At 41.8% G+C, this 12,351-nt stretch overlaps 1 protein-coding gene across 1 annotated transcript in view; it reads right to left on the bottom strand.

Moving 5' to 3' along the window:
- Positions 1 to 12,351, bottom strand: part of stk10 (serine/threonine kinase 10) — a 108,831-nt gene that overhangs the window by 26,548 nt on the left and 69,932 nt on the right. The window contains exon 8 of the mRNA XM_037546126.1: positions 10,109 to 10,255. Within this exon, the coding sequence (XP_037402023.1) occupies positions 10,109 to 10,255 (147 nt within the window). The remainder of the gene's footprint in view (positions 1 to 10,108; positions 10,256 to 12,351) is intronic.

Below are 12,351 nucleotides of genomic sequence, written 5' to 3'. Positions count from 1 at the left end.
CAAAAACAAAAAGTGAGAAAAACTCCGTTTTCAATATATGGGCCCTTTAAAGCTGAATGAAAGCTGATCATGGAGAAATGTTCATGGATTTTAATCGTCAACATGTAAATTATTTAGTAAAAACCACTGGACAGTGCTCTATATTGGTAATAATTATTAAGAATTGCTTAAAATGTAAAGTGCGTTACAAGTAAAACTCATTATTATTATTATATTGTTAACATGATACCGTTGGACATTCTGGAGGACTGCAATACACTAAAGGAAGTGTAGGGGGCGGTATGGCTTCTATTGTTTTCCCTGATCAATAAAAGCAGAAATCCCTCGATGCACGAGCCTCGACTCAAACGGCACACTTGCGGTTCTTCATTTGCGTGAGAACCATAAGGCCGCTGCATGTCCCATTCTTCAACTTAGCACTCAATGATGTCTGTGGCTCTCAAAACCAGACATCAGGGACCCCCAGACAGTCAGAGTTTGCTTCAAACCCCATAGGGATACAGCGAAAATGTGGGCTGTCTGGGGGTCCCCAAGGATCGGCTTGCAAACCACTGCTTTGTGTGCCCAGCCTTAGAGTCAGCAGCGTCCTCTTACCCACAATGCCTTGAGACAGAGGTGAGGACCCCTGGTCAAATGAAGTTTTATTGATTTTCATAACTTTTCACACTTCCTCTACAGAGGAAAACCTAAATATGGCATTTTTTTTGTAGCAAAGTTCTAATTTCTATTAATATTAGTTTAACCTATTAACCTGTTTATGTACAATCGGATAGAATAAAACTAATTCCATCTCCCTGCTTTCTTTCCGAGTATACAATCGCCCACCTGACCGGCTGGACACTGAAGGACGACCGACTGCTGAGCCCTCCTGCTACCCACTTCAGACCAGCTGCCCACGCCCCAGCTGCCACCACCTGCCTTGGACGAGCTGCCCACCCTACACTGATGTTCTCATAGACTCCTAGTTATTCCTAATATCAATATTACTGCTATTAATATTAGTAGTATAATCACTTGTAGGTAGTTTGACCAGAGGAGGACGGGTCCCCCCTGGTGAGCCTGGTTCCTCCCAAGGTTTCTTCCTCAGTTCTGAGGGAGGTTCTCCTTGCCACTGTTGCCCCTGGCTTGCCCACCGGGGGGGTTTCTGTACTTTAACTCCTGTTAAAACTTTGTCTTTTCCAAAATTCTGTAAAGCTGCTTTGTGACAACATCCGTTGTAAAAAGCGCTACAAATAAATTTGATTTGATTTGATTTGAAGAAAAAGCATGCGCCACAAGCGTTACACATTTTAGATTTTACGGACTTTTTTCTAAATATATTAATCAAGTTTAGAAATTTAACAAACATGCAATACCAGCGCAGTAAACATGCAGAAGTGCGTCTGTAGAGGATGTGTTCACTTATTTTCGCCTAGAAAATCAACAAAACGTCATTTGACATGACAGCTTTGGCTTGTATGTGCCAGAGGTCGGCAACATCGGCTCCAGAGCTGCAGAACTGGATTTTTAGGTAAAAATAAAATAAAATAAAATTAAATTAAATGAATCCTCTTTTTGTAGTAAAATAAAGCACGGCTGATTGTTTTAACACTAAACAGTTGGAGTTAATGTAACTGCTAATTGACATGCAGACTGCTGGTCACCATAACAACCTCGCCTAGCTAGTAGCTAACGAAAAGGCAAAGAGAGAGATTTAAGACGAACATCGATCATCTGGAGACGAATGGACTTCGCATTTATAATCTTTCCAGCTGGTTTCCTGACACGTTTAATCTGCAAAGAGAAACTGACAAACACTAAAGTCACGAAGCTGAAGTCGCTTCTTGTTCGCAAGCTTATCCGAATGTTCCCGTTCCACCCACGACGCCAGAATGTAACCATTTAGGGTGAAAAGGGAAGATTCAAGCAAGAAGCTGGCGAATGAGAAGCGACTTTAGCATCGTTTAAAAAAAAATAAAATAAAAATCACGTTGAGACACGTTTTACAAGAAACTGCTCTACTTTTGAGGAAAAGTTTCTTGCTGGAGATGCGAGAAAAGCGGCTGGAGATGCGCCAAAGCTTAAAGCAGAGCAAAGCAAGTCGGCGTTTTCATTGATATTATAGTTTTAGCCTTTACTAGTACATTAACACATACTGAGACACATTTACAGCCAGGATGGTAAAATGGATATAAAATGTTGTGGTTTGGTTTTTGTTGAAGTGGCTCTTCTTAACATTTGGGTTGCGACCCCTGGTACGTGCAGTCTTGGAGGAGGACTTGTGGGGATTAGGGTGCTAATGTGAAACGGCTACAGACGGAACTTTCAACGATAGAAGCAACCAAGAGTCAAAGTGCAGAAGGCAGAATGTTTGATTAGTTGAATAATTAAACAATAATAATAATAATAAATCGGTTTAGTAGTAATTGTCCCAGCTCTATTATAAACACATAAAAGCAGCTGAAGCATTGAGATGAGCTCATAAACTTACAGCTACTGCATATGGATCATTATTTTATTAGCCCTTTAACTGCTGACAGTATATTAACCAGATCTCTCTCTTGGTCTCTCGCGCTCTCTCTCTCTCTCTCTCGCGCTCTCTCTCTCGCGCTCTCTCTCTCGCGCTCTCTCTCTCTCTCGCGCTCGCTCTCTCTCTCGCGCTCGCTCTCTCTCTCTCTCGCGCTCTCTCTCTCGCGCTCTCTCTCTCTCTCTCGCGCGCTCTCTCGCGCTCTCTCTCTCTCTCGCGTTCTCTCTCTCTCTCCGACTGCAGTGAGAAGTTGTGCAAACGTTGATGTGAAAGGGTCCCATGCTCAGTCGTACAGTACGAGCTGACACTCGACAGTGCTATTTAACAGGTGCGGCCTGAAGCAGCCAAGCTGCTGCTTCACTAATTAATGAACTTGCCCTTGAACTTGAGCTGGAATGCCAGCAATCCTGCTGAAGCATAAGCACCACATCCTTCAGTCAACACCTGCACAAGACATACAGAGGAGCCCCTCCCTCTCTAAGCATGGTATAGAGATGTGCACGGGCACTTCAATGCCTTTATAATGGGGAAAAATCACTTAAAAAAATCTATAGTTTGATGGAGTTTGGGCATTTTGCATTTTATTAAATCTTTAATACAAAGAAGTTGATTAAAGTTTGATGGAGTTTTACACATTTAAAGTTTCCTCAGTCTGTATCTGAAAACTAAGCTAGTGCATGTGGAAACAGCTCGTTTTCAAATAAGTCTGCGTGAGGTCATGAACTAGTTTACATGCATCCATACACACACACACACACACACACACACAAATATACACACACACACAAATATACACACACACACAAATATACACACACACACAAATATACACACTCACACAAATATACACACACAAATACACACACACACACACACACACACACAAATATACACACTCACACAAATATACACACACACACAAATATACACACACACACAAATATACACACACAAATACACACACACACACACACACACACACGCACACACACACAAATATACACACACACACAAATATACACACACACACACACAAATATACACACACACACAAATATACACACACAAATACACACACACAAACACATACACACAAACACACAAATACACACACACAAACACAAATACATACATAAACAAATACACACACAACTACATACACAAATACACACACACACACAAATACACACACACACACAAATACACACACACACACACACACACACACACACACACACACACACACACACACACACACACACACACACGTATGTCTTGGACCTCATGGAAAATTAAATGAGAAGTGAGACGCAGGGTATGGGCCCTTCAAATGACCTTTAGGAAGTGGATGAAACGACCTTGATTGACCATTAAAGCCCTTGTGGGACGGTGGATGAAGGCCAGCAGTAAAATGAAGGGAGACGGTTTTAAAAGGGATGGAAGTGTTTATTTTGGTCAGTCCTTGGCATTGTGTGTTTCTAAGGCCAGTTATTTTGGCCTGAAATGCCAGGCTTTCCTGAAATAGGCCTTTATACACAGGCGCCAGATTTGAAGTTGGGTGGGACTGCAGTGTTAAAGGAAGTTTGAACACAATATGAGAGAGGGGGGGAGACAAGGGAGAGAGGGGGACAGAGAGAGAGAGGGACAGAGAGAGAGAGAGAGAGAGAGAGAGAGGGGGACAGAGAGAGAGAAAGGGAGAGAGAGAGTAGGGACAAACAATAAAACAGGAAAGAATGATAGAGAAAGAGAGAGGCCAATAAGAGAAAGACAAGGAGAAGAGAGAGAGAGAGCGAGAGAGAGAGAGAGCGAGAGAGAGCGAGAGAGAGAGACAGAGAGAGCGAGAGAGAGAGACAGAGAGAGCGAGAGAGAGAGACAGAGAGAGCGAGAGAGAGAGACAGAGAGAGAAGCGCCAAGGCTGTATGTGACAGTCTGCAGTTGGCTGAGTTTTTACTGTCCTGTAGCTGATAAGCTCACACCGGTCAGCAAGAACACAACACACTCGACCTCACGCCAAAAACCCTGACCTAATCTTTCACCCCAAGATGTCTTGTTCAGCTTTTCCTGCCCTTTCCTGTGAACATGAAGCCCAGCAGCAGCAGCAGCCTCAACCTCACCGATTCTGAAATGTTTCAGATTCGCCTATAATCAATTGTTATTGGAGTTGCATGCAAAAGTTTGGAAGCTGTGGTCAAATTACATATTTTGTTGATTTTCTAAATGAAAAGTTTGTCTTTTTAAAAGCTTTAACACTGTAAAAAAAAAAAAAAACAGTATATACAGGGTGATTAAAAAAGATTCGTCTGGATTCAAAAGCATTTTTCACCGGTAAATCGATACAGATCAGTGCAGTGAACTGTAAACGGAGCGTAAAGTTTATGTAACTCTACAAGGTCTCGGTCTGAACCTCCTCCAGCTGTACAGACGTCAACACCACAGCCAAACTCATCCCGTACTGGACTGAGCACGTCGGGCGTGGCCGCACTCACGGCTCTTTCAGAGCGATTTCGGAGATCGTCCGGAGCTGTGGAACCAACCACGAACGCTCTGAGCCGTTGGAGCTTCGCTGCTGACCACACACTTATGAGTGATTCACTCGTATCGAAGTGGAGAATGTAAACCGCTCCGCTCTCTTTCAGTTGGATTGTGATTGGTTCCTAGACGCCTCATTATGAAATTGGATGAATCTTTTTGAATCACCCTGTATGTGTCAGAGCTTTTGGACAGACCACATGTTATGCTTACGTTTTCCCCCAATATGTTAAAACAGCAAGTACGTAGAAACTGTGCACCAAATATAGCAGGAAAGTCATATTTAAGTGTGTTCTCTGTACAGGATGTCCTTCATTTTCACTTAGAAAATCAACAAATTGTGTAACTTGACAAGGAGTGCCTAAACTTTTGTATACAGAGTGTAATGTTAAGGTTGCATTCGATCATGTGAGAAATATTATTATTTAGAAATATTACTGTTTCGCACTGCGGTGCAGAAAGACCTGGACATGCATGTCTTTACTGGATTTCCTAAGAAAAACAGTCCATCCTCTACAACTCCTACGAAATGCAGCAGCACAGAACCAACCTAATAAAAGCAAACCAGAGGGCTCACAGCACCCCCGCTAGAAATCTGTACAGCTAGAAACCTGTAAAGTTAGAAACCTGTAAAGTTAGAAACCTGTAAAGTTAGAAACCTGTACAGTTAGAAGCCTGTAAAGTTAGAAGCCTGTAAAGTTAGAAGCCTGTAAAGTTAGAAACCTGTAAAGTTAGAAGCCTGTAAAGTTAGAAGCCTGTACAGTTAGAAACATGTACAGTTAGAAACCTGTAAAGTTAGAAGCCTGTAAAGTTAGAAACCTGTAAAGTTAGAAATCTGTAAAGTTAGAAGCCTGTAAAGTTAGAAATCTGTAAAGTTAGAAACCTGTACAGTTAGAAATCTGTAAAGTTAGAAACCTGTAAAGTTAGAAACCTGTAAAGTTAGAAGCCTGTAAAGTTAGAAATCTGTAAAGTTAGAAACCTGTACAGTTAGAAATCTGTAAAGTTAGAAACCTGTAAAGTTAGAAACCTGTACAGTTAGAAATATGTAAAGATAGAAACCTGTAAAGTTAGAAATCTGTAAAGTTAGAAATCTGTACAGTTAGAAACCTGTACAGTTAGAAATCTGTAAAGTTAGAAACCTGTAAAGTTAGAAACCTGTACAGTTAGAAATCTGTACAGTTAGAAACCTGTAAAGTTAGAAGCCTGTAAAGTTAGAAATCTATAAAGTTAGAAACCTGTACATTTAGAAATCTGTACAGTTAGAAATCTGTACAGTTAGAAATCTATAAAGTTAGAAGCCTGTAAAGTTAGAAACCTGTACATTTAGAAATCTGTAAAGTTAGAAATCTGTAAAGTTAGAAACCTGTAAAGTTAGAAATCTGTAAAGTTAGAAGCCTGTACAGTTAGAAACCTGTACAGTTAGAAACCTGTAAAGTTAGAAGCCTGTAAAGTTAGAAGCCTGTACAGTTAGAAACCTGTAAAGTTAGAAACCTGTAAAGTTAGAAGCCTGTAAAGTTAGAAGCCTGTACAGTCAGAAGCCTGTACAGTCAGAAACCTGTACAGTTAGAAGCCTGTAAAGTTAGAAATCTGTAAAGTTAGAAATCTGTAAAGTTAGAAACCTGTACAGTTAGAAATCTGTACAGTTAGAAATCTGTACAGTCAGAAACCTGTACAGTCAGAAACCTGTAAAGATAGAAACCTGTACAGTCAGAAATCTGTAAAGATAGAAACTTGTACAGTTAGAAACCTGTAAAGATAGAAACCTGTACAGTTAGAAACCTGTACAGTCAGAAATCTGTAAAGATAGAAACCTGTACAGTCAGAAATCTGTAAAGATAGAAACCTGTACAGTTAGAAACCTGTAAAGATAGAAACCTGTACAGTTAGAAACCTGTAAAGTTAGAAACCTGTACAGTCAGAAACCTGTAAAGATAGCAACCTGTACAGTCAGAAACCTGTACAGTTAGAAACTTGTACAGTTAGAAACCTGTACAGTCAGAAATCTGTAAAGATAGAAACCTGTACAGTTAGAAACCTGTAAAGATAGAAACCTGTACAGTCAGAAATCTGTAAAGATAGAAACCTGTACAGTTAGAAACCTGTACAGTTAGAAACCTGTACAGTCAGAAACCTGTAAAGATAGCAACCTGTACAGTCAGAAACCTGTACAGTTAGAAACGTGTACAGTTAGAAACCTGTACAGTCAGAAATCTGTAAAGTTAGAAACCTGTACAGTCAGAAATCTGTACAGTTAGAAACCTGTACAGTTAGAAACCTGTAAAGATAGAAACCTGTACAGTCAGAAACCTGTACAGTTAGAAACCTGTACAGTTAGAAACCTGTACAGTCAGAAATCTGTAAAGATAGAAACCTGTACAGTTAGAAACCTGTACAGTCAGAAATCTGTACAGTCAGAAATCTGTAAAGATAGAAACCTGTACAGTCAGAAACCTGTACAGTCAGAAACCTGTAAAGATAGAAACCTGTACAGTTAGAAACCTGTACAGTCAGAAATCTGTAAAGATAGAAACGTGTACAGTCAGAAATCTGTAAAGATAGAAACCTGTACAGTCAGAAATCTGTAAAGATAGAAACCTGTACAGTTAGAAACCTGTACAGTCAGAAATCTGTAAAGATAGAAACCTGTACAGTTAGAAACCTGTAAAGTTAGAAACCTGTACAGTCAGAAACCTGTAAAGATAGAAACCTGTACAGTCAGAAACCTGTAAAGATAGAAACCTGTACAGTCAGAAACCTGTACAGTTAGAAACCTGTACAGTCAGAAATCTGTAAAGATAGAAACCTGTAAAGATAGAAACCTGTACAGTCAGAAACCTGTACAGTTAGAAACCTGTACAGTTAGAAACCTGTAAAGATAGAAACCTGTACAGTCAGAAACCTGTACAGTTAGAAACCTGTACAGTCAGAAATCTGTAAAGATAGAAACCTGTACAGTCAGAAATCTGTAAAGATAGAAACCTGTAAAGATAGAAACCTGTACAGTTAGAAACCTGTACAGTCAGAAATCTGTAAAGATAGAAACCTGTAAAGTTAGAAACCTGTAAAGATAGAAACCTGTACAGTTAGAAACCTGTACAGTCAGAAATCTGTAAAGATAGAAACCTGTAAAGTTAGAAACCTGTACAGTCAGAAACCTGTACAGTTAGAAATCTGGCTGCCTGGATCTTTTAGCAAAGATTTTAAAGTTCTGTTACTAGTTTTGGGGCTCTAAATAACCTTAAAGAACCACTTACGTCACAGAACGTCTCCCTTTTAAGTTCCAACACGTATTCTTGACTCCGTCCTTCTGCATGTACCGTCCATAATTACAGAGCGCATGTTACTATGCCTCTGAACTGTGGAGCTCGGTTTAAGAGCTCGGTACTCATGTTTAAGAAACACCTAAAACTTGGCATTTATTTACATTTATTGTGCATAACAATCTTCATCTTTTCATTTTCATAGCTTCCATGTTACTCAGTTTTGAGCGTAATTTCATCTAATTTCTCTAAACTTTTGCTTTCGTTCGATAAGCTTAGCATTTCACTGTAAAGCACTTTGAGCTGCTACATGTTTGACCGGTCCGCTATAAATAAAGGTATGAAAGGAAGGGAAAGAAGAAAAACAGATGTAAGGGAAAAATGAAGGGAGTGAAGAAGGGAAAAAGGATGTCAGGGAGAAACACTAAAGAAAATGAGGGAGGGGAAAAAAGGACGTAAGGGAGAAATAAAGGAAGAGAGGGGGAAATTGACAGAAGTGGGGGAGGGGGGAGAGGGAGAAAGAGAAAGAGGAAGAAGGAAGGAGAGAAGGAGAAAAGGAGGAAGAGAGGGAGAAACAGAAAGAAAGAGGGAGAAACAGAGGAAGAGAGGGAGAAAGAGAAAGAAAGAGGGAGAAACAGAGGAAGAGAGGGAGAAAGAGAAAGAAAGAGAGGGAGAAAGAGAAAAAGAGAGGGAGAAAGAGAAAAAGAGAGGGAGAAAGAGAAAGAAAGAGGGAGAAACAGGAAGAAACAGAGGAAGAGAGGGAGAAAGAGAAAGAAAGAGGGAGAAACAGAGGAAGAGAGGGAGAAAGAAAGAAAGAGGGAGAAACAGAGGAAGAGAGGGAGAAAGAAAGAAAGAGGGAGAAACAGAGGAAGAGAGGGAGAAAGAAAGAAAGAGGGAGAAACAGAGGAAGAGAGGGAGAAACAGAGGAAGAGCGAGAGAAACAGAGGAAGAGCGAGAGAAACAGAGGAAGAGAGGGAGCAACAGAAAGAAAGAGAGGGAGAAACAGAGGAAGAGAGGGAGAAAGAGAAAGAGCAGGAGAAACAGAGGAAGAGAGGGAGAAACAGAGGAAGAGAGGGAGAAAGAGAAAGAACAGGAGAAACAGAGGAAGAGAGGGAGAAACAGAGGAAGAGAGGGAGAAAGAGAAAGAACAGGAGAAACAGAGGAAGAGAGGGAGAAACAGAGGAAGAGCGAGAGAAACAGAGGAAGAGAGGGAGAAACAGAAAGAAAGAGAGGGAGAAACAGAGGAAGAGAGGGAGAAAGAGAAAGAGCAGGAGAAACAGAGGAAGAGAGGGAGAAACAGAGGAAGAGAGGGAGAAAGAGAAAGAACAGGAGAAACAGAGGAAGAGAGGGAGAAAGAGGAAGAGAGGGAGAAAGAGAAAGAACAGGAGAAACAGAGGAAGAGAGGGAGAAAGAGGAAGAGAGGGAGAAAGAGAAAGAACAGGAGAAACAGAGGAAGAGAGGGAGAAAGAGAAAGAAAGAGGGAGAAACAGGAAGAGAGGGAGAAACAAGAAGAGAGGGAGAAAGAGAAAGAAAGAGGGAGAAACAGGAAGAGAGGGAGAAACAAGAAGAGAGGGAGAAAGAGAAAGAAAGAGGGAGAAAGAGAAAGAAAGAGGGAGAAACAGAGGAAGAGAGGGAGAAACAGGAAGAGAGGGAGAAAGAGAAAGAAAGAGGGAGAAAGAGAAAGAACAGGAGAAACAGAGGAAGAGAGGGAGAAACAGGAAGAGAGGGAGAAAGAGAAAGAAAGAGGGAGAAAGAGAAAGAACAGGAGAAACAGAGGAAGAGAGGGAGAAAGGAGTCAAACAGAAGTGCTTACAGCGGCGATGTCTGCAGGTTCCTCCTCGTCTGCGTCCTCATGGCTGTCGTCCACCTCCTCCTCCATCACTTCCATCACCTCCGCCTTGGCCTCGGCCACCAGCTCCCGCACGGGACGGTTAGACTTCACTGACTTCACGAACGGGTGCTGCGGGACGGAGAGTGAACACGGTTTTACCCTCTAAACCGCAGAAGGAGCCAATCAGCCTCAAAGACGACGGCAACAGCAGCGCCCGGCGTCCATCAGCTACGACACCTTTCACCACAATGTCAGTAAAATACGTGAATGTCTAATATTGTCAAGCATCATAAGACACGTTTGTCTCAAAGCGCTCGTTTGTTAAAGCGACAGCCGTCTCAAACCAATGCAGACTGATCTGTATTAGTGCGCACATCAGCCTTGCAGCTCCAGAACAAAACCAAAGTATAAACTGATCAGACTTTCATAAACATCTCATACATCATCACAGATGGATTAATAGATGCTTTATTGATCCTGGAGGAAATCCAGCAGCCAGTCGCAGACGCACAACACTGTACAGTAATAGTAATAATAATAATACCACATCCTCTCTACAGGCATATACACAAATAGAAAAAAAATACAATCTGTGATAATATCTATAACAACATAATATCTATGTGACTATAATAATCATATAAATAATATGATAACAGTCTATGACATATGCACACTCACTGGCCATTTGATCAGAGACGCCTACCATGCAGGCATGTTGTGTGTGTGTGTGTGTGTGTGTGTGTGTGTGTGTGTGTTTAATGACTGTAGCCCATCTTTTGCTGCACAGTTTATCAGACGGACCACCATAAGACCACTGCTGAACAGATAGCATCGTGGTGAAAGACCGCAGTCCACCCAACTAAAAATGTACAGCCAGCTCTGGTCCTGTGGTCAGAAACTCTCCACCATTTAAAAGCCAGGTGTGTGAACATACAAGTCTATTTTGGACTTCTCCTGTTTTACAGAATACAAATCTTTAAAGCTGCACTATGTAAGTTTTGGGATTTAGAGACCGCTCTGGTGGTGATACACTCACACGTTCAGTTGCTTGTTAACACAAACAGCTAATCAGCGAATCACACGGCCGCAGCTCACTGCATTTAGGCATGTAGAGGTGGTCAAGACGACTTGCTGAAGTGCAGACCGAGCATCAGAACGGGGAAGAAAGGGGATTTAAGGGGCTTTGAACGTGGCGTGGTTGTTGGTGCCAGACGGGCTGGTCTGAGTATTTCAGAAACTGCTGATCTACTGGGATTTTCACACACAACCATCTCTAGGGTTCACAGAGAACGGTCCGAAAAAGAGGAAATATCCAGTGAGCGGTCAGTTGTGTGGACGAAAACGCCTCGTTGATGTGAGAGGTCAGAGGAGAATGGGCAGACTGGTTCCAGATGATAGAAAGGCAGCAGGAACTCAAATAACAAGGTGTACCTAATAAAGTGGCCAGTGAGTATTATCCATGGGGGTCCTGACGACTGAGGAACAATGTGTTTAATATGTGTATATATATATATATATATATATAAATAAAATTAAACACATTGTTCCTCAGTGGTCAGGACCCCCATAGACCCTCACAGAGCAGGTACTATTTGGGTGATTGATCATACTCAGCACTGCAGTATCTCTGTCGTAGTTGTGGTGTGTTAGTGTGTGTTGTGCTGGTACGAGTGGATCAGACGCAGCGGTGCTGATGCTATACAGAAAAACTGAGGTCTAGTTTTTAAACAGTTCAAGAATTTAAAGTGCAGGTGTGCAGTGGTGGTAAGAGGTGCATGTTCAATCTATGGTGGATGTTGGAAAGGATGTAGATGGGGGGGCATCACTGCGTCCACAATGCTGGCCACCTTGCAGATACAGCGCTTGCAGTAGGAGGAGATGATCGTTGACCAGAATGATGACCTCAGCTGTCCTTAGAATCCACTGTAAGGTCCAGAGGTCTGCGAGCTACTCCCTTATCCAACGGTGAGACAGCTGATCAGGGGACACGACTGAATGTAGTACAGATGAAAGGGAGGAGGTTTTGAAGGGAGCGAATTTGCTGAACAATGCAGGTGGTTCTGAAGGTCCAGATGGTGATGTGCACACCAGGGTACTTGGAGCTTTTGGCTCTCTCCACAGTTGAACCATTGACGTGCAGTGGAGACTGATCTCTGCAGGTTTTTCTCAAGTCCACAATCATTTCTTTTGTCTTATCAACATTAGGAGGCAGATCGCGGTCT

The sequence above is a fragment of the Pygocentrus nattereri genome, chromosome 16, assembly GCF_015220715.1.
Source record: "Pygocentrus nattereri isolate fPygNat1 chromosome 16, fPygNat1.pri, whole genome shotgun sequence".
In the NCBI taxonomy this organism is placed as follows: Eukaryota; Metazoa; Chordata; class Actinopteri; order Characiformes; family Serrasalmidae; genus Pygocentrus; species Pygocentrus nattereri.
This window is presented reverse-complemented; position numbering and strand designations above follow the sequence as displayed.